This window comes from Pavona decussata, unplaced genomic scaffold, assembly GCF_977016875.1.
Source record: "Pavona decussata unplaced genomic scaffold, jaPavDecu1.1 SCAFFOLD_270, whole genome shotgun sequence".
NCBI lineage: Eukaryota > Metazoa > Cnidaria > Anthozoa > Scleractinia > Agariciidae > Pavona > Pavona decussata.
The window spans coordinates 836,937-862,465 of NW_028145672.1; the positions used below are offsets into that span (position 1 = coordinate 836,937).

General features: G+C 38.4%; 1 protein-coding gene and 1 long non-coding RNA gene across 2 annotated transcripts; one reads left to right on the top strand and one right to left on the bottom strand.

Moving 5' to 3' along the window:
• The first annotated feature begins 2,122 nt into the window (after positions 1–2,122).
• LOC146455764 (uncharacterized) lies at positions 2,123–8,433 on the top strand. The gene is made up of 4 exons (XR_014858952.1): positions 2,123–2,349; positions 4,990–5,072; positions 5,621–5,689; positions 8,196–8,433. It is a non-coding gene; the product is annotated as an uncharacterized LOC146455764 (long non-coding RNA).
• A 7,226-nt stretch (positions 8,434–15,659) lies between these two features.
• Positions 15,660–25,298, bottom strand: LOC146455765 (disintegrin and metalloproteinase domain-containing protein 17-like). Its single transcript, XM_085093864.1, has 9 exons — positions 25,096–25,298; positions 23,841–23,965; positions 22,839–22,908; positions 22,448–22,577; positions 21,447–21,617; positions 20,253–20,463; positions 19,260–19,427; positions 17,774–17,827; positions 15,660–17,195 (listed from the first exon to the last, which is right to left on the bottom strand). The coding sequence occupies exons 2-9, from the start codon at positions 23,880–23,882 to the stop codon at positions 17,019–17,021; spliced, it is 1,023 nt and encodes a 340-aa protein (XP_084949990.1). The 5' UTR covers positions 23,883–23,965; positions 25,096–25,298; the 3' UTR covers positions 15,660–17,018.
• Between the last annotated feature and the right edge of the window lie 231 nt (positions 25,299–25,529).

A 25,529-nucleotide genomic window follows, 5' to 3' on the forward strand; every position in this document is an offset into this window, starting at 1 on the left:
TGTGTACTGGCGCCCTGGAAAATGCTCCGGACCGCCCCTTGTTCTGAACGACAGTGCCTTTTCATTGGCGCAGAGAACAATACCCAAGAACGTCAGCGAAATAGTGAATCCGATCAAAAATGGCGAAATGCGCCGAAAATGGGCATAGTTCTCCTGATTATATGGCGGCTTATAAAGAATGCGCAGTGAATCGTGCGAGAAGACAACGAGCAGTCCTTGGAGCAAGCGAACCACGCGAGCGAAATCTCCCGCTTCGCTTTACTCGTTATCCCTGTAGTGATAAGGAACTGCCAGGTTCCTGGAACTGCTCGCAGTCAAGGACACGCGCTGTCACATTGAATATAAGCTAATATATATATAAAGCACATTGAACGAATCAGAAGCATCATGCAGAAGTGATATGTTTCTGAAGAAATGAAACTGTAACCTAACCCTACATAAATACAGTGGAACTCCACTTTACAGACACCCGCTTATTACAGCTGTACGGGGAGGGGGGGGGGGGTACTAAAAAAAATTTAGTATGGGGAGGCTCCGCCCCGAGGTCCGACCCCTTACCCTTTTATATACCATTTTTGGAAGACAAGGTACCCCTTTCGTATGCCTTCCATTGGAAAATAATGAAAGGCCCTTTTAAATACCTAAATGACAGATTTCCCTATCCTTTTATATAATTCAACACGTGAAATCCCTACCCTTTCATATACCTGAAGCGTGAAAAAGGTACCCCGTTCAGGCGAAGCCTCCCCGTATCGGCCATTATAGGGAGTACCCCCCCCCCCCCCCTCCAGCCAGGCAGCTGTACGAACAGTTGTGTCTGTCCCGACGAAAAGCCCATATATTTTCTCTAACATCAGTTCGCCAATACGGACACCGGTTAATATGGATATATGGATAACAGAAACTTTTCTGTGATCCGAGTCTCTCAACCTCGTTTTACGGACAATGGATTAACGCGCACCGTCAAATTGTCAAACATCAGGAGCCCAAATAGTCTACCTGCAAACCACAAACTGAAAAAAATCACTGCAGGGTAAAGACACAGATTACTCCGTTGTCGGTCGCGTTTGAAGGACTGAGAGGGCATTAATTTTAGTGCGAGACTAGTTGAAAACTGAAAAACGTCTTCGTGATGTTTATTGATAGAGTATGCTTCATATACGGACACCGGGAAGATACACATACTTTTCTACCGTCAGGAGGAAACACATGTTACCTGACTTTTAGCATTTACACAGGATTTACAGCTGTTTCGATAAAGATTGTCCAAACAAAGAGCGTAAAAGCGTTCGCGACAATGCCGAAAGGTAGTCTGGGAAATACCCAATAAATTTCAATAAAAGCTCAGAATCCATAATGCTCACCATCTCAAGTCTTCGCTGTATGGTCGAGGCATTAGCTTTTTATTGAAATTTATTGGGTATTTCCCAGAGGTTTATTTGTTTGTTTATTTCTGTTTGGCGGGATCTACTGCAGATTTCCAAACTATGTGTTTATTAGATAAATTGAAATCAAGTTATTAGGCGGTGTTCGTAAGTAACGTCGACCAATTTACGTTGTTGTTTTGCAGTGGACGATTAAAGCGAGCACCAACATAAGCGCACGTGCAGAGGAACTGGAAGCACGTGCATTTTGTCAGCTTGAAAAATTTTAATTTCCTCGCTCCCGCAAGCGGAGCCTTGCCCGACACTGGACGCAGGCTGCAATTTTAATTACGTATTTTTTCCACAGCAAACTAAGTTCCGTTTCTAGTTTGCATTTTTGTGCTTTTCCTTACGTCCCTAAACTACAGTTTTCGGGTTTTTTTTTCTCATTTCCACTCAATCGTTGTATGTGGACGTGCGGGACGCGAGGGAGGTATATTTCGCTGCTCGATAGAAATTAAACTTACATCGGACAAGCCCGCCAAGACTGCACTATCTACCTGCGGGCCAGTCCAATTGCAAATAGTTGAACATTAAGAAAATAAAGATTGTTGTTGTTGTTGTTGTTGTTGTTGTTGTTGTTAATGTTGCTTCTACTTGTCTTTGTAATCTGCAATTCTTATCATTAAATTTGAATTGCAAATATAATGCTAAAATCATCTTCAATTCATCTCATGTTAGCTTGCACATGGCGCCCTTCGCAAAGTTGACCGCCCAGTATCTCAGTAATCCTTGTTTTTGAGCTTTTATGAAGTATTATCTCTACCTAAAGAACTTGAACGCGACTGCAAAGCGCTGGGGAACCACAAGACTGTAAAACTCCAAGCACCACTGAAGACAACACGACGCAGAGAGCAAGGCTTTGATGTTCATCAATGCTGGATTAACGAAAATGGAACTTCAAGGAACATTCACTCTATGACAGGTAATTTCTACGACGTATCAAGTTTTTATAAGTTAATCTTGAAATGAAAGTCAAGTTGCAAGTTAATTAGTTTAATTTTCGTGGCTGGTCATTCGTTTTGCTAAAAGTTGTTAAATTTCGTCTCACTGAGCTAATGAGTCACAGTTCAATTATTATCGTTGACCATTTAAGTTTCTCTGAAAGTGCTAGCCAGGTGATTTTTGTTTTGTACTGACAAAATAACTGATTGCTTGTTTAGTGTTATTTTTTTGTCGTTCAAATAATATTTTGAACTTGTCCAACCGGCCCATGGCTTATGTAAGAGTCATCTTAAGCCGTCGACACACCTCTGGGTCCAGTTGTTCAAAGCCCGATTAAGCTAATCGTGGATTAACGTTTGATTCAAGTTTAATTACTAATCAGTAAAAATTCTTCCAAAAGGATAAGGCCCGGCCCAGAGGCCCTATGCACCATCTTGTCGCCAAGGGACAAGTGAAGTGAAGGCCCGGCCCCAGCTGTTCAAAGAGATGTTACTTTAATTATTTATCTCCTCTTGGATAGTGGGGCCTGGTGATTAGGGAAATCTTGATTAAAGTACACTGAAGAGTTTTGCCAGAGGCTTAATCCATTCCAAAATCCAGACCGGAGGTGGTTAGGGTACGTGGCAATAGAGAAGGACTTCGCACGTCTAGATACAAGCAAAAACTACGCTAACCAACTTATTTTTGATATGAACTGTCAATGCTCATTTACAGCTTATTCAACCAACTTGTCTAATTCAAAGACTCAACTTTAAGCGACCAGACCGAAACGAGTACTGTGAGTTGCAGTAAACCTCATAATTTGGCTGCAATTTTATGATTGACAGAGATATGGGATGGAAGAAAATAACAACAACATTTGCCCTGGTGATTTACTTTCTGCAGGGGTGAGCTATAGTTGATATTTGTAAAATTGTTAATGAGTTTCCCATATCAACTTGTGGTCTTGCTTTCGGACAACCTTTATTGAAATAGCCACCTGTAATATGAGATGAAATTGAATGTTACCATGCATAGCAGCTGTCCTTTAACAGGCAGTGTACTGAACAGTCTAAATGATAATTAATAACTTTATTCATTTTTAGACTATATTAATATTATTTGGTCAATTTTCTGTGGATTTCCAAGCTGGCCAACATTTGTAAATAGTGGCGTCACCTCAGTGTGAAAGGACGTTATCAGTTCTAATTAAGAACCTCGAAGAAAGTATAATCTTGAACGTTTTGTGTGTCCTCTAACTTTGATTGTTGCATAGCTGTAATACTCTAGAGGAGGGGGGGGGGGGGGGGGTGACAGTGCTGGAGAGAAGGAGGCATCCACCCTACTCCTCTCCCCCAAAGGTCTAAGAAAACCTCAAAGAGCCCCGTTGATAATCTTTGATCCCATCAATTTATACCTATATTTTGTTCTTAATCATTAGGATTAATGTTTACAAGAGATTCAAAAATTTCAGTGGAGCAAGCAGCATATTACCAGCCCTGTTTTGTCAGTGAAAGTCACACGTTGTACGGTCAGCACATATCGGGTATGCATCCGGCAAAGTCAAATGGCCCTGCATTTGAAGATGATTAATTAAATAGTGGAAATTTTAAGCTGGAAGTAACTGATAGTCCTTACCTTATTATTCTCTAAGGTAGCGGTTATGTTAGCAAATCAGGGGCCTGGGTTTCAAAGTGAAATTGAAATGTTTTCTTTTGGTATATTTAGTGATATAACTGATTGTAGATTCCTGCAAAACTATGTATTGAGCTGGGAAGCGTTAGAATTTTTGTCGAAATATGGTTACTTGAGATTTTTCTATCTATTCAGCAGTTTCAGAGCTTGCCCTATACAACCCAGGTATGCTCATTTAGAAGGAAAAAAAAGATAATGACTACAGGTGTCACTTTGATCTTTCCATGGCAGCAAAAAGTCGTGTAAAAAAATATTAATCACAAGTGCTTTTGATTTTAGGGCAAACAGTGAATGCAACCTAATGGAGTTAACCAGATAAATCATCAGTTGTCGACAGAAAACAGTAAGGTAAGAGTGAAAGAATTACTGGGCCATAATTGTTTAATTTGTAACATGCCACCAAGCAGGGTAAGATTATCGCTTGTCGATACCTTGTCTTGTACTAAACAGTATATCTAGAAGACAGTATTTAACATGTAGTATCATTACGTGAAAATACAGGTATTTTTAACAGTGCACTGATCTAGGTCAAATAAGAACATCATTCTACTGGCTGTGGAGCCAAATGAACTGAGAGGGGTTGCCGTAGACGCCTTTACACGTTAACGTTTGATTTTACTTGACATCAGAAGCTTACTGAGCGCACGCTTTTTCAGAGGCATGCCTAAGCGACACTGCTAATCTATTTGAAATGCATGACAACTGCATAATTTATCCCAATTGAAGTAAGGTTATAAGACCTGAACTGAGTGGAGCTGCCATAGGCGCCTTTCAATGCTAATGTTCTATCTTACTTGTCTTACGAAAACCGATTGAGTGTCAGAGGCTTTCCTAATATATATAAGTGACCACAGCTGATTCTTTTGACGTGCGTTAAAACTGGGCAGTTTTACCCAGTTACTATGATCTGTGCACCATACTAACCAAACTGACGTTGAATTTAAAGGGCACCACGGAGCATGATGCATCGGATTGAAGTTAAAGTGGAAGTTCAATACAAAGCGAAAGAAGAAGCATTAATCAGAAAAGGTGAGTTTCCCTTTCTCTTGTTGATTTAGATTCGGCTTGATTTAGGGTAGTAGAAAAGGTTGCCGATTTTAATTCCCGTTTGCGTTTCTGGTACCAAATACCAATGAGGGGATGCCATCTGCTGGTTTTGCTCAAATGATCGTGTCACAGCGTGGAAACACTTTTCCCAGATCAAATCGTACCACCAACATCTCCCAAGGAAAAATCCGAGCATATGACCTTGTACCGTGCCAGGGAAATGGAATTCACGCGCGCTTGGGTTTTCGTGGTTTGGGGGATTGAGAAAGTTTCCAAGGACAGGAGGATATCGCGCATTATCGCCTTGAAAAGAAATTGATCTTCGCAGTAAACCCTCACACGCCACATACTGTTTTATACAGAGCATTTATTCCTTTCACTTATTTTGATGGGTTGGGTTGGTAGACAACTCGTCTGCACCCCTTTAAAGCCCACCCTGCCTCATCCACTGTTTAAATCGTCCTTAAACATGTTCTCTGCCACTAGAATCTTGATTAGTTCCTCACAATAAAACATATTCTCTTTAATAGCGATTTAATTCAAGCAAAGAGATTGACAGGAAGGAGAAAAGACGAAAATCAAAGATATTGCTGACAACGGTGAGTTTTGATAAAGATGTGTTTGTCTTAACATTAACTGAGTTGAGTTGCTGAAGGTGGTTTTCGAAGCTCACAGCCCTTGAAAATTCGAAGCGTAGGAATCTTACAACATTAAAAGCTCGAATCGTGATTAAACATTAAGTCACACTATAATAACGCGTCACGCCTTTACCTGGCAAATGACTTCCACGCTCTCTTGTCTCGTGACCAATAAGAACGATATTTATTTCTTTTGAGTATCGATACCTAATGCCAATCATATCGAATATTTAGAATCGATATGTGCCCATTCTAACGCTTGCTGTGACACTACGTTGCACATAACACGGTATGTCCATACCAGAAAATGTTGCACGCAACATTTTCGACCGAGGAGAATGATGAAGACGTTCATATGGTTAAAAAACTTCCACTCTTCCAACCAATTGACGTTAAATTGTTGGAAATGGTGTCTAAATTTGAAAGCTTAATTGAAAAAGTGGAGATTTTATTGTTCCACCAATCGGATTTTATTATCGCGTATTTTCGCTTTTTTCTCCGCGCCCCCATTTTGGATTGGACGACGTCATACGGCTGCCCAATTTTTAACTCGTGAATGCGCGTATGCGCAATTGCAATGAACGAGTTATCGCGATAAGGGGATTTCGCTTGGTTGGTGGGTTGTTAACTTTCAGGCATGCGCAGTGAATGAGTGATTGTAATGAAGCGTAATTTCATGCTGGCGCTGGTCGAAATTACCCAATTTTGCGTTTCACACCTCTTGGAAACGGTGAATCGAAAGAGGAACTTCCAAGCGATGCTCGATAGTTTCAACAGCGAAAATCAAGCATTAACGGCGAAGAAATTTTTGTTCGATTTGTGGTTTTATTAGCCCGATAAGCGGGCGGATCTCAAATCAACTTTTAATCTGCGGAGTTCCTTGGTAATGTTACAGTGCTTCTAGGAATACAACACACAAATAATTACAGGTTTGATTGTGAATTTGTTTAATACTGTAGATCGATTTTTTTTTGGATGGTTGAAAAAAGTACTTGGATAAGTTCGCTTCAAAATTGACTTCAAATCGCTTGCAAGTCGCCTCGCAGCGAAAATTATACGCTTTTGCTTCTTAGGCTGCTTATAAAAAGACCTATCTGAATAGACTTTTTATTTAGGAAAGCTTTTTGTCTGTTTTTCTATTTCATTGATGAAACGTGACAACTGGGCGTAATGTAAACAAACACATGTCTTCGCAACTAGCGGATGAAATTCACCCAGACAGAAGCAGCAATAAATTTCATTCGGGGTCCGGTGTGAGCGATAAGATAGATTCAACAGAACAAATGTAAACACTAAAAAGTTGCTAATGCATAGCGACAATATAAAGCCAAAATAGCAACTTTAGAAAGATTAAAAGCTTCTTCTGATATTAAATGTAACACAAGCCATTGTTTGAACGTAGAAAGGAATATTACCATGCTGAAAACAGGAAGATTTAGGTCACACGATAGGCAACCAAAGTCGTTCACATTTATCAAGTTTCATTTGGCAACAACACGACACGAGGAGAAAAAATTACGGAGGTTCTTGGAAGAAAAACTGCACGTGACGCTTTTTTGTCCATTGGCAGCCAAGCAAAAGTACCAAAAGAAGGCACACGTCCACCTTTGCGTTGCTTCGCGTATCGGAAGGAATCAGAGTGAGTGTGTAATTTAATTGTTTAATGGCGTACACGAATCCTTGTAGCGTAGTTTGATGGAAGTGCCGCTTTACGGTTACCTTTATTCACTTCTGCATTCACGAGTTGGCTCACAGGAGCCTTTGATTCTACACAAGGAACATCGGCAATGGCGGCAACCGTATGACGTCATAAAACCTCAATGGCGGCGCGCGGGAAAATTTACGCGCGAAAACGGGCGGTAATCATACCCAATTTTTATGAGACTAAAATGTTATCTCCACTTTTTAAACTAAGCATTGAAATTTAGACATAACGTTTAACAATTTAACGTCAATTTGTCTCGGAGAGTAGAAGTTACTTTCATCACACACTCCAACTTTCTTGGGCGCGATATTGTGCCAATGCTAGCCCCAGTGTTACACCGTGTGTCTCGGCCCCAAGAAAAATGGGAAAGTTCCTGGGAAATTTCGAAATCTTGTTAGTACGAAGCATCACGTAATTTTAAAATGAAATTTTAAAGAGGAGCCCATAAGGCACAGCGAGTGAAGTTCGACTCGCTCGAAAATTTAAATTTCTTGACTAAACGGTCTGTTTTCGGATAAACCACATTTTCGAGCGGCAAATGGTGGTGGACGTAGTTAAAGCAAGTGTTACTGCATTTAATTGCATCACTGTTGCGCAAAAAGTAAATAGTATGTCCATACAAGAGGCTAGCTGACTTTTAATATTTTCGCCGCCAAAGCAAAAGTTGTTAAACCTTAAACGTTTGACCTTGTAGACTGAACCGATATAAATAAAGGTGGTTAAAATTTAACTTTCTAATTGCAGATTTTGCTTATTGTTCAGGACGCTTTGTAGATGACAAGCCTTGACAATACAAGCATGGAGCAAGAGCAAGTCAAGCACTTTCTTAGTCAAGGTAGAACATAATTATTGATTATTTTCCAAAGACCCGACTAAGATCGAAGTTTATTTTCTTCGGTGAATGGAACTCTCTGTAAACACGAAGGCGCACTTTATCAAAGGGCCTCCATTAGCATTTAATTTTCGACGTGAATTTTCTATGCATTTTTTGTAGTTTTCTTCGCTTCTGAAATTTCACTCTTTGGTAAACCACATTGTTTAGATTTCGTAACAGAACGGAGAGAAATGTTGTTTTATACGTTAAAGAAAATATTCATTGTATAGCTGAGGCATGTTTGGTTTAAATTAAAATTATTGCAACTTGTCCCCACAAGTTTGGTCAACTTCAGAAAGTTTGAAATTCTCTAAATCTGCTCGGTTTAATTTTGACGGGTTTTGAAAGCAAATATATATTTTAAACAATGACTTTGATATCTGATATAAAACAAATTTATACCAAAGCGACTCTAACTGCTAGCAAAATTCTGAGTGCCGATGGAGACGAAAATGGAAACGGTTTAAATATACATTCTGCTTATTTTTTAGCGGGCCAAAACATTTTCAAGTGCAATCTCGGCTAAAAACATCGATTTCAAAATGAACATTTTGACTAAATCACATGCCAATTTATTTCATTCGCTCGTTACAGCAACAAATAAATGAAACTAGGTTTTTCGTGGAAAGTTCTTGTTTACAGTGCGTCTTCGTGTTCATTTTGCATTTGCGAAGTTTAGAAAACTAATAATTTTTCTATGAATCAATTGCGAGACGTTTTTGGCAAAATTAGTTTGTGTAGAAATGGAAATTTTTCAGCAAAGTTTAAGATACCACAATCGTTCATGTTTTAATCAAATTTGATTGACTAACGCATGTTCAAAAGTAATAAATGTTTGCGCAACTTAGTATTTTTATTATTTGTTTTTGCTCTCGTTCGTTGTTAGGGTAACTGCTGTTCAATTGTCTAATTTTCCCGCCAAAAGACTTAAAAAAAATACGGGCGCTTTAAATACGCATGCCCCTTTTTTTTTTAATTTTTCCACCTCGTTACTGTCTGTTTGAAAATTTTGAATTTTCTCGCCAAAAGACTTAGAAAAAAATACGGGCGCCAAAAATACGCATGCGCCGTTTTTTTTTTTAAATTTTTCATAGCCAATTTTATATTTGCATTCAGTAAGTAAGCTTAATTATACTTTTATTATTAAATAACTTATTGATCTCAACAATAAAAGTCACACTCAAGCAAGCAGTTGTTTCAATTTCATTGTGTCCTTTATTTTCCGTCTTATGTACAATGAATACTTTTAATTAATTAATCAAAAGGTGTCTACAAACTTTTTTCCTATATATATAGTCTTTTGGCGGGAAAATTTGGAAAAATTTGCACAGCGTTTCCCCTGGCAACAAATTTAGCCAAAAAAATTACGGGGTACTCTTTGAACGTTTCTCGCTGGCAAAAAACTTAAAGAGTAACCCTAAAAATTTTGCCCGCAAGATAGATATAAACCACCTCGGATAGAAACTTAAAGCAACTGCCAATTTTTGTTCACTTTCTGGGTAATTTAAAAAGCGAAAGTTTAAAATTTTCAACGAAACGTTCGTTTTAGTGAAGTTTCATTTCCAAGTTTTGATTTATGCTTTAACAATCTCAAGTCATCTTCACAAGGCTAAATAAAATTTGCAAACTTGCGTTGTCAAATACAAGTGTTTTGTTTTTAAACGTTTTAACTCGCCAAATCCTATTTGACAACTTGAGATTGAAAACCTCAGTTGGCAGAGTGAAGTTGACTTTAGATTGTTAAAGTATAAATCACTTCGGAAATGAAACTTCACTAAAACGAACGTTTCGTTGAAAATTTTAAACTTTCGCTTTTTAAATTACCCAGAAATTGAACAAAAATTGGCAGTTGCTTTAAGTTTAAGAAGCGACATGGCAATTCAAGACGAAATTTTGCAACAGATGAAGAAACGTTTTTGGATTGTCGCGAAATACTGATCGTTTCAGGAAAGTTTTAACATTGAATTGATACTTCGATGTATTTTCCTTCAAACTGTTGCAAAATTGTCTAACTTGCAATGTCGCTTTTTGTGACCTTGTTCAACCAGCAGAGTACTAAACTCCACGTCTATGTACAGTGTTACACAGGACAAGACATTTGTGGTGAAAGCATCTAGAAAATGATACATCGTACAACCCACACCCAAATTTGAAAACTATTCTGGTTTGCAAGAATCAAGACAATTCGTTCTAAGTGATGTTCAAAATTTTTTCGCTCTATATCTCGTTTGTTTTGTCTGATTTTACTTTTGTGATCGATAAAGGCAATTTCATTGGTAATCGCTTAATTAACTCCTTCTCTTGTTCTCACCCTTTTGGCCAAACTATTATAAAAAGTTGTGTAGTTCCTTGGCAAACAATCTGTAGTTATGGTTATTTCATTTCCACTGATCGAGAAAATCGATACCTTGCTTACAAGTTCGGTGAATCGATCTCGTTTTACAAATTTCTTTTTAACTATCAATCAAAACAATTCTATTCACTCTTTAGTTTCAGCCAAATTTCAACACCAATGTCCTTAGTAATTCTTTGGTTTTTGTTTTCATTTGTCGCAATTTCTCTTTGTCTTTTGCGCTTGGTTTCTTTGCCAATTCTTGTTGAAAATTAATAGTTTGAGCTTTCACTCATTCCCCTTGTCCAATGCAACACTGATATAGTTAAACAAGGTCTTAAATATTAAGTACATTACTGAAACTAATGTCTGGTTGAGATAATGCAACAATTCAAGCCTAAAAACAACAACGAGACTGAAAGAGAGCCGCAAAAAATTTACATATTTCTTGTTGTGTAAGTTAGAATGATTGCTTGTTTATCTATAATTCGTTAAGTTTATTTTCTCGATTTTCGAGAAAATAGACGACAAAAACATAAGTAAGAACATCAAGAAGTTCCTTTCATGAGATCGAAAGGTTCATTTTTTGCGTGTAAAGTTATCATTTTCACCCATATGATTTCGCAATTGTTTCTCATTTGTAGTACTTTAAAGTGCGAATTCCGGAACATAACATATTTTTATGAATAACTTTATATATATTCCTTGCTATATCAACCTAAATTCCAACGAACGACTTGTGTATGAATTCACAAAAAACGTAAAAAAATAATAATACAAATTTCACTACGGTACCAGAAAATAGCTGGTATGAACTCAATTTGATAGCTTTGAAAAACAATTCTGAAGTTGGAAATAAATACAAATGAATGCATAATCTTGTATTCCACTGGTGTGAAAGTCAACTTTGTTTCAAATTTAATTTTGTTCCTAGACTTCGTTTCAAATCACATAGCAGTTAAAAGAACAATATGGTGGACCGCACAAAGCCCATTTTCAAAGAATTGAATGATTAGATGCTCCCTAAGTGAATTCCAATTGCCTGAATATTTTTCGAGGAAATATATCACTTTTGATTCAACAGTCTTTTGCGGTCTTAAACTATTTTGTTCCCTCCTAACTCGAATGCCGAAGACATTTTAAAGCGTTTTAGTAAACATTACTTCAACCAGACACTAGTTTATTATCTGTTATAATATGTCAAGAGAACATAAGGCATTAAAGAAGCTTTTAATTTCTTGTCATCTTTCTCTGAAAGGTTTTGCTCAGAATGGTGATAAATAATTTCGTTAAATCGCTCCAATTAATTGCCCATTAGGTAATTTTATACAACGAGAAATATAGGAAGAAATGTTCGTGCGTATTTGCTTTTCTACGACAATTTGGTAATACAATTTTGTCCTTTTCTTTGGAATAAGGATTCCCTTTGGAGCCTTACGTTTCCTTGACAACTACAAAGACTTACAAGGTGCAACTGCCAGGTGCCATGTCTAATGGTCTTTTATGATTCATAGCTAATTTTGAGAGCCATGATTACAAAACATAAAAAACACAACAAATATTTTCAACCCTGATGTATTCGTTATCTTTTTCCGATAAAGCCCTTTGAAAATTTGAAACTAAAGGTCACACCAAATCTCCGCGCTAAAACTTATAACGACTTTGTACACCGTTGAATACCCCCAATCTAGGTAATCCAGTTTTTAAAAGTACAGCAAGGCAGTACCTAATATAACTAGCCAAATTGAGAACAGGCTTGAAAACCCTATTTAAACTGGGTAGCCCACCCACACCTCCACCGCACCGCTAATCAATGAATCTTAAATTTCACAAAACGTGTATGACATAAAGTATTCAATCAGCCAAGAGATGTCGGGAATGTTTTTTCACCGCAGTAGAATTTAGAAGCCAAATTTTGTTGTTGTTTGAATGTGAGAAAAAACTTTTTGATTTTGATAGCAAGATCATAAAAATAGATGCTGGTATTTTGTCAGCGCCACTTTTAAGTTTTTCCACTTCTTGTCGTTTTGTAGTTCTTAATCCTCTTTGATGAATTTTGAGTTGCATTCTTCACATTTTAAACAACTATTCTTCATATAACCCTCCAGATTTGGACCCCACTGACTTATGGGGGAGGGGTGCCGCCTAACACCCAACCTCACCCCATGATAAATCTTTTTGGTCATTAACAGTCAGCGTTGTGAACGCAATTTAGTATATCTTTGCTCACTTAAGTTTTGAAAAGTTTTATCCTGTTACGTTCGATCTGACAGTAACATTTTCGTTTCTGTAACCATGGTATCTGGCAGTTTAACCTTGTAATATAACTATCTGATAAACAACCCAACTTTGAGCGATCGCTGTCTTACTTCTAAGAATTTCGTTGTCGACTTTAAAATCAGCCAAGATAAATAAGATGAAGAGATTCATCGAAATTTCAAGTTCTATTAAATGAAGAAATTTACGAAGAATTGTAAATTCAACTGATCAAACGAAAACATTATTTGAATGTAGAACATCCCTCAAAGTTGACGTTCAGTGTTCTAACAAAATATCTCTTAATGGACGATTGCTGGTATATTTGGGCAAAAACAAGAAACGCAACCCGCACTTTCAGTGGTTTAACAACAACAACGACAACAAAGAATCGGTTACCTTTGCGAGCTGAAGAATTTTGGCTCAAGCTCACCTACACTGGAATATGACGTCAATTTGCTTCAGGGGCCTAGCACCTTCCCGATCGCGGTCAATCATATAAAAACAAAATTTTAGGTGTCATTTCCCAAAAACTATCCTTAGCTTTGTCACATATGATCATCGTCCATCAGAGGTATTTTTGTAGCAAAATAAAAAATCAATTTTCTTAGCTTATCTTTAATCCCGTTTCCTGCAGTCCATTGCTTGCTCTGTGATTCTTTTCGTCTTCTTGTGCAGTGTTCCTTCCTCTGATGACTTCACCTTTAAGAAAGAAATAATAAAAAAATTCTTGAGCTATTTTTTTCAGAAAATACAAAGTAGTGTACACCCATTTATGCTAAGGTATAAAGGGATCCTTTCCTTCCTAGCTGTTGAGATTACTTAGTTTGCCTCCAGAGATAAATTAAATTTGACAACTAATTTTTCTTTCAAAGCCTTTAAATTAGCTCAAAAGAGTATTTCTGGGGCATATTTCCAAGCTTTCAGAATGTCAGAGAAACTGAAATACGAAATATTTTCATCGTAACAAAGCCCGTGAAAGGACCAAAGGTGCTACGTCAAAGCACGTGCTCAGTGTTTCGAGCAAGTTGATCTAAAATCGCTTGAACATTGAACGGCGAACAAAACCAACTTCCTCGCAGCCTTTTCCTTTCTTTCCTTCTCTTTCTCAGGATAGAATTTTGTGTTGTAGCAACTGAAATTGAACGTTCGCGAATTCTGGTATTATTGTACTTTGGACTGAATACGTTGAATTGAATCTGTTCAAGCTAGCAGACCAAAATAATTCCAGGTCCTGCTCCCTTACTAAGAGTTCGAAAGTTAGCGGGCTGAAGTACTATGAAAATATATACTCACCATATGTTTGTTTGAAGCCAAGTCTTCTTCCTTCCATTTCGGTACATTTTCGAGAGCAGAGTTCGTCCTCACACATCCTCACTCGTCGGCAAGTTCGTTGCTTTGACGCGAAATGAAGATGTAATGAATATGCATTACATGTTGGAACCAATCAACAACTGCTAAAAACGGCACCAGTGCGAATTTTGACAAGAATGCATGCCTTAATTGTGATATGCCTATGAATTAATGTGCTATCGTCTTAGTCGTGCTAAACGCCGGCCTATCAAAATGGCGACTACTTCTGAAGGCCCCTCAAACCAAGATATAATCATTGCGGAAATACTGATTTCCCGCTCATTGGCGCAATTTAATTTCGTTTTTGGAAGTGAAATACACAGGAAAAAAATAAAAATAATAAAAAATAAATAAATAAATAAATAAATAAAAAACAGTTGTCGCTTCTGCTTCCAACATTTACTTTGCGTTGTCAAAAAGATCAGTTTCTTTTGTAGATTTTCTGTGTTTTGTAAATTAGTTAAGCTTAGATTTTAGCAACAATTAGTACAATGCCAGTCAACCTTTTTTGCAGAATTGAAATTGAAAGAAATCTCGAAAGCTTGATGCATTTGCCAAATTCTGTACCACAAACCTTTGCGAACTTGGCCCCGTCCACTTGGGTTTCACGGATCTACCTTAACAACTTCTCTCGTATTCACTTTTACAACAGGGCATCTAAGAGCTACTCTGAACACATGGAAATAAATGCTTGTATTTATTAGTTCTGGTACATTAGACAATATGATTGGCCGTTGCTAGGTAAAAGTTAACAAAAATGTCCATCAATGTCAGTAACCAGACACTTGGAGGCCTTCACGCGGGATGTTTTAGTCGATGCAAGCATTTACTTTGAATGGCTATCTGTTTATACGTACAAATAAATAGTCAAAGGCATCACTTGGTAATTGGATGATATAAAGGGATGGCTCAATTGAATACTTAGATGAGGAAGTATTCCTTGTTTTCTGACTTGAAATATTTGATGAAAACATTGAAGAAAATGCAAGAAAGTATAATGTAGCCATTCCTTTGTGCCTACTTCCCGAATAACGAAAAACAGAAGGAAAAACGAAAAAAAAAAACAAAAAAAACAAATTCAGATAAGCGTTTATTGGCATGTAAAAAGCAAACGCGTATACTTTTCCCTTCGAGGCGAACAACTGACTCGAATTTGAAGCAAATATATTAATAGCCTGCGAACAGGCTATAGTGCTCTCCATTTTCCTTGCGCTATGCTCCACTTTAACGCCTCCTGGTTCGCCTCCCGCCAGTTTGGAGTTTTACTCATGTAATGTTCTTTTTGAATTATTTGCTTTTCAAGTCAAAATTCTCGGCCCCACAAGATCGTTGGGCTATAAACACTGCCGAGCGGAACTAAAGGTTGTTATTAAGAAGCTAAATTAAAATTTAACAAAAGAGGCCCCAGATGTATGTAAAAATACAAACGTTTATTTTATAACAAACAGAGAACATGAAGCAACAGGGTTAGGAGAAAATACCTTCAAGTTATACACTGTAGTAACTGTATTAACTTCGATAGAGCAGTTTGCTTTGGTTTTGCTTAACGATGATCTGTGATTGGTCAGCAAAACGCGCGCCACTTTCTCAACCAATGAGAAGCAAAAGTAAAACCAATCGTGCCTCGCTTGCACGCGTTTTCCCGCGCTTGGCGCCGGTCACATGTATTTACATCGAGTTCTGATTGGTTCATTCCGCTGTTTACGCCTGTTCTGATCGGCCAATTAGCCAAAAATGAAAACTGCTCTAACTTTGTTTACAAATCGTCTCTTTTGTGCCAACATCTAATGAATAACTCATAAGGATATACTAAGGTGAAAATCTGAAAAAACTGAAGAGACACAAATACGAGAACCTAGCGTCTTTCGTTCGAGTGTCCACTTAAGTCTTGTTGCGATATTTTCTTCCTACAGAAGTTTTTCCTTGTTCTCTGAAAACTGAGCGCCTAAGGCACACTTTAACTGTTGAATAAAATAGAGGATTTAGTCGCGTTTCGTGCCGTTGTCTTGTCACAAATTTTATACTAAAGCTGAACGAATAATTGATATCAAAATTGAGAAGACTGCAGAAATTCTCTTCTTTATTGGACAGTGAAACACTGTTAAAACCTGCAGAATTCCCGTAAATTATCTGCATCTCATTAAATAAGAATATGGTCACTCTCTTGCACAAAGCTTTTACACATAAACCAGATGTGGAACAAAACTACAAGATATTCTAGACTCATTCCACAATAGCAAGTACGACGCCTTAACTGACTTAGACATACGTCACTATAAGGTCACCGTGTATTCAATACGCTATTTTAAAAATAATCTTCAATATAATGACTATTACTTGATCAAGTTCAGCGACACAAACCATTACAGAGGATTCGAGCGAGTGCCAATACGTACCGTAAGAACGCGCGAGATAACCACGCGAGTAGAGCACCAGCACGCGCGAGCTACCCTCAAACATCAAATATCGCGCGAAGTTAGAATGCCAAGAGCGCGTTTCCCTCCACGTCAAACACCTGCACGTGTAAGCTACCCTCAAACATCAAATATCGCGCGAGGTAGAAATGTCAAGAGCGTGTCACCCTCCGCGTACAGCACTCGCACGTGAGAGCTACCCTCCAACATCAAGTATTAAGCGAGCTAACCTTCGCGTGGAATACCTTGCTCAAGGTATCCCCACGCGGGGTACCACGTGATAATTGCTCTTGCGCTTCCTGTTACAATTTAACAGCAGCTAATTAAAGAAACTATTTTTTACGCTATTACAACATTTACAAGTTACTCTCTCTCTGCGCCATGTACTCCAGGTGCGGTGTCCTGTGCGTTTTTATGTTCTTCGGCTTGATTTTATAAGGCCTGTCCGGTTTTGATGACCTCGTGATCGAGTCTTGTCTGTAGATGAACTTCCCCTTGCTGGTAGGTTTGGGCTGACGTAGCAGTTGGGTATTCTGTGGAGGCAATGTCCGAGAAGGCAAAATTATTTGCCACAGGGCAACCACCTTATGGGCCGTTTTCACAGCCCATTTTTGATGCGATTTTTGTCGAACGTTTGTTGCGTTTGACTTTGCGATGAAAAACGCAAATGTAAAATAGCAGCGTTATAAGTCGAACTTGTTGTTTGTCTTGTTGTTGGGCTTGAATTGGATTCAATGCCATGAAAATGGGACGCATGAATTAAGGCGTACGAAATAACATCTTCGGAACATCTTCGGGTGTTGTCGGAAAATCTTCGACAATTTTCGACACGAATTCGTTAGAAATAAGCTCGTCGGAAAGTGAAAGCTTCTTAATAATTCAGTTCGTTCCGAAGGTCTTGCTAGTTTCTCGTTAAATTACATGAAATTTGCTAAAGTGCTTCACTCTGTGTTTGTATTTTTATGCTCTGTAAAATGCAAGTGAGTAAATTCAGTAGCTTGTGATTGGTATACAGTGCTGTAAATTATTACACTGTATTGTTTCAATCTCTATGTTGTTTTGTGGAGATAAAAAAAATGATTAAAACAAAATACACAACAGCAGCTTATACCTTCGCATCTCTCCATTCTGCTTCTAATGCTTCTTGCTTGTCCCGCTTTCGATCCTACAAAAAATAATAAAAAAGCTCTTTAATCACGGAATAAACAAATAAACAAACAAGCCTTGCGACTGGCTTGTCTTGTAACTGGTCCACGTATAATAGGCAACCAATTGGTGGTCATGGATGCTACATTGTTACTGTTTTTCCTTTATATAATTGGGAATCAAGCGTATCAGTTTGAATTTCTGTCAAGTGACAACCCCCCTCCCCCATTTTTAACATTTTTTCATCATGAATTCATAAGATGATAGACCCGAGCGATACCATCAGGCATTTTTGTTTAATTTTACCCGGTACCTTCAGCGGTGACTTCAGAGGTGTCTGGCGTCCAAGCGATGTAGCGCGTCCGGTTTAAACTGTAGATACCTGAACCCTTATATCAAATTAAAGCTTATAGAGCTGGCTATCCAACTAAACCAAGAACTTTGAAATAACATGAATTACCGAATTTTTAGGGCTGTTTTCTCGAATAAATTTTTTTCACTTGGAGGAGCCACTTCAAAGAGCTAAAACTCAAAAGGAATTTGTTCGTTTGCCTTCAAATTTGGACAGTAGCTAGTTTAACATATAAACAACAATAACGTGTCTGCGAATTTTTTCTTTCAAAATATTTTTTCTCCGAGAGCGATTTTTGTACGATCACTCCACATTTTTTTCATCCTATTTCGAAAATACTCTATAACTTTTCACTGCGATTGAATATGGCAAAACGCAGACACGTTTTTTAGCGCTTTGGGTCCGGAAACTGAGGAGCAAATTAAATTAGCAAAAAACAAAATTCACTTTGACTTGTAGCTTTAAAAAGGTGATTCGGACGCTCGCAATTAGAGGTCGCGAAAAATTCGACAATTTATTTTATTTCAAAATTCTTGGCATGGTTTGATAGTCAGCTCTATAAGCTTTAATTTGATATAGGGGTTTCGGTATCTACAGTTTAAACTGGACGCGCTACATCGCTTAAACGCGAGACACCTCTGAAGGTATCGGGTAACCTTAATTTCAAAGAAAATAGAGAGCTTAAGCACCACGTTTACGGAAACCGGCAAACGGTAGAGATGACCACGTGATCAAGTCTACCTTACATTTGCCGCTCGCTGTTTTCAGTTTCTCAGAAAAATTGAGTAGTTTTCCGTTAGCATTACAGGCCAGAATTATTTTGCGTTATAAGTTGATTGCACGTTACATCATGGCGGCCACTGATTGGTGGTTAGAAACAATAAGACTTTTTTCCTCTGGGAGTTAACTTCCATTTTTATGCCAACCATGTGAGCAAAGTTTCTTTTGTTTTGGCGCCAACATGGTGGCAATACAATCAACATATTCTCCTCTTTGTAGCCATTTTAGTTTGCCGTTTGCCCTAAACGTGGTGCTTAATATGTCGAATTGCTTACAAAAACCAATCATTAATAAATGTGGAGATTAACAATCAACTCACAAGGCGATTGATGAAACAGCTCGCAGGAATCCAAATCAGCAATGAAAACACCACAACTGTACCAGCCAAGTTGTCTTTCATGAACTCAGCAACAGTGTTAATGTCCAAACTAGTAAGGAACGTCCAAAATCTCTCCACCAAATCTTGAGTGCTTTTCTGGCACTCGCCCTGGTGATGAAAAATAACGTACTAGTTTGTGATGTAGCAAAAATTTTGATTTCCTTGCAGCAGCACTGCACAAACTCAAATTTTCATTACAAAGCCAAATACAAGCTACAGCTATAACTTAAGATATAAGTTAACTTATATTGTAGATGGAAAGCCTTCCAATTTTCCCCCAACCGTAGTACCTAAGCAACATAATTACGCCACTCGAATTGCTTTCCTACAGCATCTGAATCCTAGTCCTTTCAGAATAAATGTTAGGAAATTTTGCCCAACAATTATTGGATGCTATTACTGGAATGATATTCCTATATCTATTCGTCAAAAACGAACAAAACAACTATTTAAACGAGCTCTCTTCCAGTATTATTTTGCTCAGTAATAATCACTGCCACACGACCTTGTTAAACGTTTTCTGTCCTTCTTCTCCTCTATTTATAATTAGTTTTCCTTTTTCTTTTTTTTTTATCTTAACAAATATTGCATCGTAATTTTGAAGGGCACACAATTAGTTAACTATATTATGCCCTTCTCCACTCCTTTCTTACGCACTGTAACCCCTTATGTAATACGATCATGTGGAGTAAATAAAAAATACAAATACATAAAAAAAGATCGGTACCAGATCCAGTAGGAATAACAAGGTCTAGAACCCAAAGACATGAAAACTACTTGTTTCCGAGAACAAATTGATGTGTCAAAAAAAATTTAAACGTTTCCAACAATGTAACGTCAAAGTTTGTTGTCAGAGTGGAGGTCCTCTTTAAAGTATAAATTGAAGAACATTGTACTATATTTGTACTTAAAACAACAACAAAAAATCATTACCTGAACGCAAATTCCTTTCTGCTCTCCAGTCTGGCAGGAGCGCCCATCAGGGATTTTTAAGAAGCCCTCAGTCACGTTGTCTTTGTACGGTTCACAAATTCCGCTAATTATGCAACAAACTTTGCAGGCATCGTTCGGATCGGAGCATTTACAAGGTTCGAGGTTGTTAGCAGCACAGAATGACAAGCACTGTCCCTTCGAACATCTTCCCCTTGAAACATGATCAAACGCAACACAAAGCGATTTAAGCACGGTGCCTACTAATACCGAAGTATTTTTGTGCGGTTAATGACTATGCGGGAAAAGCAGATCTTAGCAAGGCCTATTGGAATCCAAAAAGAAAATTGGGGGTAACCACGCATTTTTCAGAGATAATTAAGCAACAATATCTCTAAAAAGTGCCAAAATAGAAAGCAATGCATGGGATTTTTTCCCAAATTGAAGCTTAATTTTCTCTGAAAAATGCATGGTTACCCCCAATTTTCTTTTGAGACACCAAAGGCATTTGGTAAGTTCTGCTTTATCGCGCAAAAATATTCCTGTATTAGTAGGCACCACCCATAGGAAACCCGAGTATCTCGCGATGCGCAGAACGTATGTGCAGTAACAATAGTAGGCACCGAGGGGGGTACCAATACGCCAAATCGCTTCATGCTACAGAATCTGGGTTAAGCTCCAGCCGTGTGAGTCACTTGTACCTGTAGTCTGACTTTTACGAATACGGGAAGGTTTTCAGCTCGTTTATGGTAAAATCTTGATTCTACTTTATCCCAGCTAACTTCAGTTCAAAGACTGGGGACATAAAGGACCTAGCTGGAATTTTAGGTTGAGTTTGGGTGTTTATCAAAGCTACAACCAAATTCCGGGAAAAAAAAAACCAGGGTGCTAGGTCTTTCGAATGAATCGTCGTAGGGCATATGCCACGAAAGAAAACCATCCGACGAAAACCGTTTGTTTCCCTTTCTTTGAATTCCCCTCATTTTTGGGTATCGACTAGGACAGTACATTTAACAAACCTAGCCACACTCTTACTCTGTGCACGATCTTTTATCTCCCGCAACAGCTCTGCAGGAATTTAGTTTGGTATTTGCTTAATCCCCCCTCCCCCCACCCCCCACCCCCCCCCCCCCCCCCACCAACCCAATCCTCAAAAAATAAGATGTTCCCTTCCTTAGCGGGGTAGGGGCCCCTCACCTGTCAATACACAAAGTTCCATCAGCCATGCTCTCCGCTTCTGGACACTTGGCGCTAAAGCCATCACACAAGGTCTCTTTCTTACAAGTTGTCGAGTCAGCATCGCGACATTTGACTCCTTTCGTGTTGACGTATGTACAATTACTGCAGCAAGGCGAGTCATAACCGTCACTGAGAGACGAACACAGAAACACAATGAGGAGAAGTGGCGAGAATAAGAATTGCAATGTAATCTGTGGGCGGACGACTATCGTACACAGAGACTTGGTTAGCCAGGGCGGGGAGGGGAAGGCGATTCTGCCTACAGCAATTTTGAACCCGAATTTGAACAAACGGCCTGAAACTTCAGGACTTTTTAGGAAATTTATCTGGGAACAATTTGATGTCGTCGGTTACTATTCATTGACTTTGGTGTTGCCAGTGCAACCACTTTTCGTTCAATTTCGGCGCTTTTCTGAAGTTTTGGGGAAATCCAGAAATCCAACATGGCGGATCCAAGATGGCCGCCATTTGATAATCATGCTGTCATTCTAACGTCATATGACGCCATCACTTCTAGTTGCGGAACTCAAAGGAAACCTCTTTACACGTGCTATCTCTCCTCCAAGTCTCATTAATTGTCATAGCTTTTATACTTGTGAAGTTATGGTGGGGGCGGATAGAGGGATCTAGTTCTTTCAACTTTAAGAAAAAAAATGTTGCAGTTTTTATCTATAAAATAATGAATTGACCAAGCCACACTTACGCAGCATCATATTTTCTATTTATTAATGACAGCTGAGGTGGCCTCTCTTATAAGCCTGGTGATTTCTTGAGTTCTCCTTGTCATTATTGTAAATTGAATGATTTCTTTCTTTCTCTTTTTTTGTAAGGCAAATAAATGATGATGATGATGATGATGATGATGAAGGAGGAAGGACGAAAGGAGGGCAGGGAGGAATGGTGGAAAGAAGGAAGGAATGGAGGGATGGAAAGAGGGAGGGAGGGAAGAAGCTTCTCACCTGCATAAGGTATTAGGCTTTAGCTCGCACTTTGCAGTACAGCACAAGGTGGCTTTTGGAATAATGCCTCCCGGATCGCAATCTTCATCTGCTTCCTTCTTGTAGTTACCACAAATTTCATTTCGGGGCTCTAAAAGAAGTCAACAACAAATTATAAGGAAAACAAACAAAAAAAAGGACAACAAAACAAAAACACTGAATGCCAGAATATTGTATGAATGTACCCTTCAGTTGAATGGTCACACTTTAAGATTTCCTTTACCAAAAATTACACCCAAAAGTTCAAACCACCTTGTACAACAGAATGGACAGTTCCACGGAAAAGTAATGCTTAAAAACGATGAGAAAAGGAGAACGTTTCAACTGGTTAAAATCGAAAGAGTGATTTTACCTGTAAAACAAAACTGAGACTTGGATTTTAGTACTTCAAGAATTCTACGACGACTGCACGGCGAGAAAACCTGTTAAAAAGAACATTAACATAAGCGAGATTAAGGATCATGTTTACGACAAACGGAAAATAACAAAAATGACACGACCACGATTATCCTACGTTTGCCACTCGCTGTTTTCCGTTCCTAAGTAAAGTTGAGTAGTTTCACGCTAGCATCAAAGGCATCGATTTCCTAATTCTTTTTGAGGAAACGTAGACCTGAATCTGACTTTTGCCGTTAGCTGCAAACTCGATCTTAAACCTCTCTATTATCACAACTGGGAAGTCTGACAAACTTACTTGCGTCCAAAAATGCACCTAAATCTGAATTTGGGTACTTCATATAACACAGGCATTTTTGTCGTTTCCATATGACTTAATGTTTGGCAGAATTATGTGTGTTTTAGTGAGAATTAACGTTAGGGAACAGACACCTTGTGATGTCTATCATACAGTTCATGAATCTCATGAACAGTTTTTGACCAAAATACAGCTAAATCTCCGTAACAGTGCCCCGTTAAGACTATGTATTTACAACTTCTGTACTAACGAGCGACAAACTATGGCATATACACTGGCCTTATCAAATGGACGGTGCCTCCTAATAAAGGAGTATTTTAATATCGTGCAAGAGAAAATGTTCTTTGTGAAATCTTTTAACGGTTTTGAGCACAAGAAAGCCAAGTCTTCGTTACAGTGCCGCGTTAAGAAACGTTTGAATGCAGAGGACCACACGACGCACAAATAAACTGTTCTGAATACGTTTCGTTGCTGGATCTCTTGTAGTAGAAATGCACGTGCCAGACGTCACTTCACGTGAAAATAAACCAAACTTGTTGCAGGGCTGACACTACAGCAAAGGGCTTATTCATTTGGGTCAATATTTCAACTAGTACAACTAGTCTTCTTCAGGGCCAGAGTTACAACTTAAGACTCGAGATAGAGCATCTCAGTCTGTACCTTGTTGTTACGTAGCTGTCCACTAACGGAGGCAGGATACATGATAAATTTGCCGCCCTCTCCTTTAGTATCCCCTGGGGCGCATTCATCTGTATCAGGATCATGCTCGCTGCCAAAATTGTGCCCTAAAACAAATCATCATTACAACAGCTCAGTACGAACTTGAAGTGTATATGACAGCCATTTTTTAATTGAATTATCAAATCTTCATGTTGTTCTGCAAAATCCTGGGGTTTGTCTGCAAGCGTTTTTTACCTCTTTTCTCTCCCTCCCCCCTACCCCCTTCTTCTTCTTCTTTTTTTGTTTGTTTGTTTGTTCTCGCCCCCTGGAGTCCTAAAGTGTGACGTCACAAATATTTGAATTTTTGAAATTATGGGATTTGTTAGTATATTCAGAAAGAGCATGATGAAAAATGCCTACTTGCCAAATATCAGCATCTTATTGCAATTTGGGGGCGAGATATAAGCTCTGTTATGCCTTGGTGACTCCATACATATCCTTCTAATTTTGCCTCAGTTCCTAACGTCATCATACTCTTTCCGAGTATACTAACAAATCCCATAATTTTATAAATTAAGTTTTTGTGACGTCATCACTTTAGGACTCTCTTTCGCGCGTATCCAAAATACAGAAAACGGCTTTTTAGCGCGGAAAACGCTTACTTCGCAGGCTATAACATGTACAGGTGCGGTGGAATCTCGATTATTCAAATCATCGAATTTTTTGAAACTCCTAATTCTTTAAACCAAAAGTTGTTTCCCTAGGAGTTGTTTTGGTCAGATTTTTACCCCCGATATTTGGAACTCCCGATTTTTCGAACCAAATACAGTGTCGTAAAAACGGTATTCCACTGTTACATAATCACATGAGCCAAAGTTTTTTCAGTTTAGCGGCAATCACAAATGTTTTTGTTACTTCTAGAAAGATAATGTACTGATGTTTGGGTAGTACAACTGTTCTCGTGGTCCTGAAAATGCCACAGGCTAATGACTCAAAATAGGTTTCCTGTGGTCTAACGTTTTGTAAGGGATCACCTCCTCTAAGCGACAACCTAGGCTCGGCATTTTGGGTGCTCGTCTACGGGCATTAATTTCACAGCATCAATTTATCGTCAATTCCTGTGTTCTGTGCGAGAAGTTGGTTATCTTGGGCCCGCTTTGGTGAGGAAAGGCCCTCTAAAAGCTTTGAATGAGGCCTACTGGACCACAAGAAGCCGATTTCTAGACTAAGACCTGCGTGTACAGCGGTAACTTACCAATTTCTTGTAAAAGACGCAGTTATTCCAGATGGCATTGGATTAGGAATAAAAAAAGGCACAGTTAACAAATGAAATTTGCATAGTACAAAAATTAACACAAACAAACAGAATGAAACAGTATGGTTTGAATTTAAGACCGAAAAGGAAGGTAACTAAACGTGCTACTAGCGAGAGGTTACATGTTTTTTCAAAGGCCTTGGGTCCAGTTGTTCAAAAGCTAATTAACGCCAATCCACGATTAAAAAATTCCATCTCGCTTGTTAAAAATGGTTTTAAAGGCTACAAGTTATTTCAAGCTAAAGGTAAAAAAAATGTCTAAGTCAAAATTGAGGGACAAAAAATCTTTTTAGATAGAAGAAAGATCCTCGCAGTTAGTACGCAACTTATGCAGTTGCGAAAAGAAAGCCTGAAAAAAGTTGCGTACTAACTGC

Bases quoted from the DNA above. Each gene is read 5' to 3' on its own strand.
- LOC146455765 (XM_085093864.1), bottom strand. From the start codon at position 23,882: ATGTATCCTGCCTCCGTTAGTGGACAGCTACGTAACAACAAG. The intron at 17,828-19,259 runs GTGAGTTGATTG...TATTTTTTGTAG, and splicing joins GCTGTTTCATCAATCGCCTT to GATCGAAAGCGGGACAAGCA. The intron at 17,196-17,773 runs GTATAAGCTGCT...TTGCCTCCACAG, and splicing joins CAGAATGGAGAGATGCGAAG to AATACCCAACTGCTACGTCA.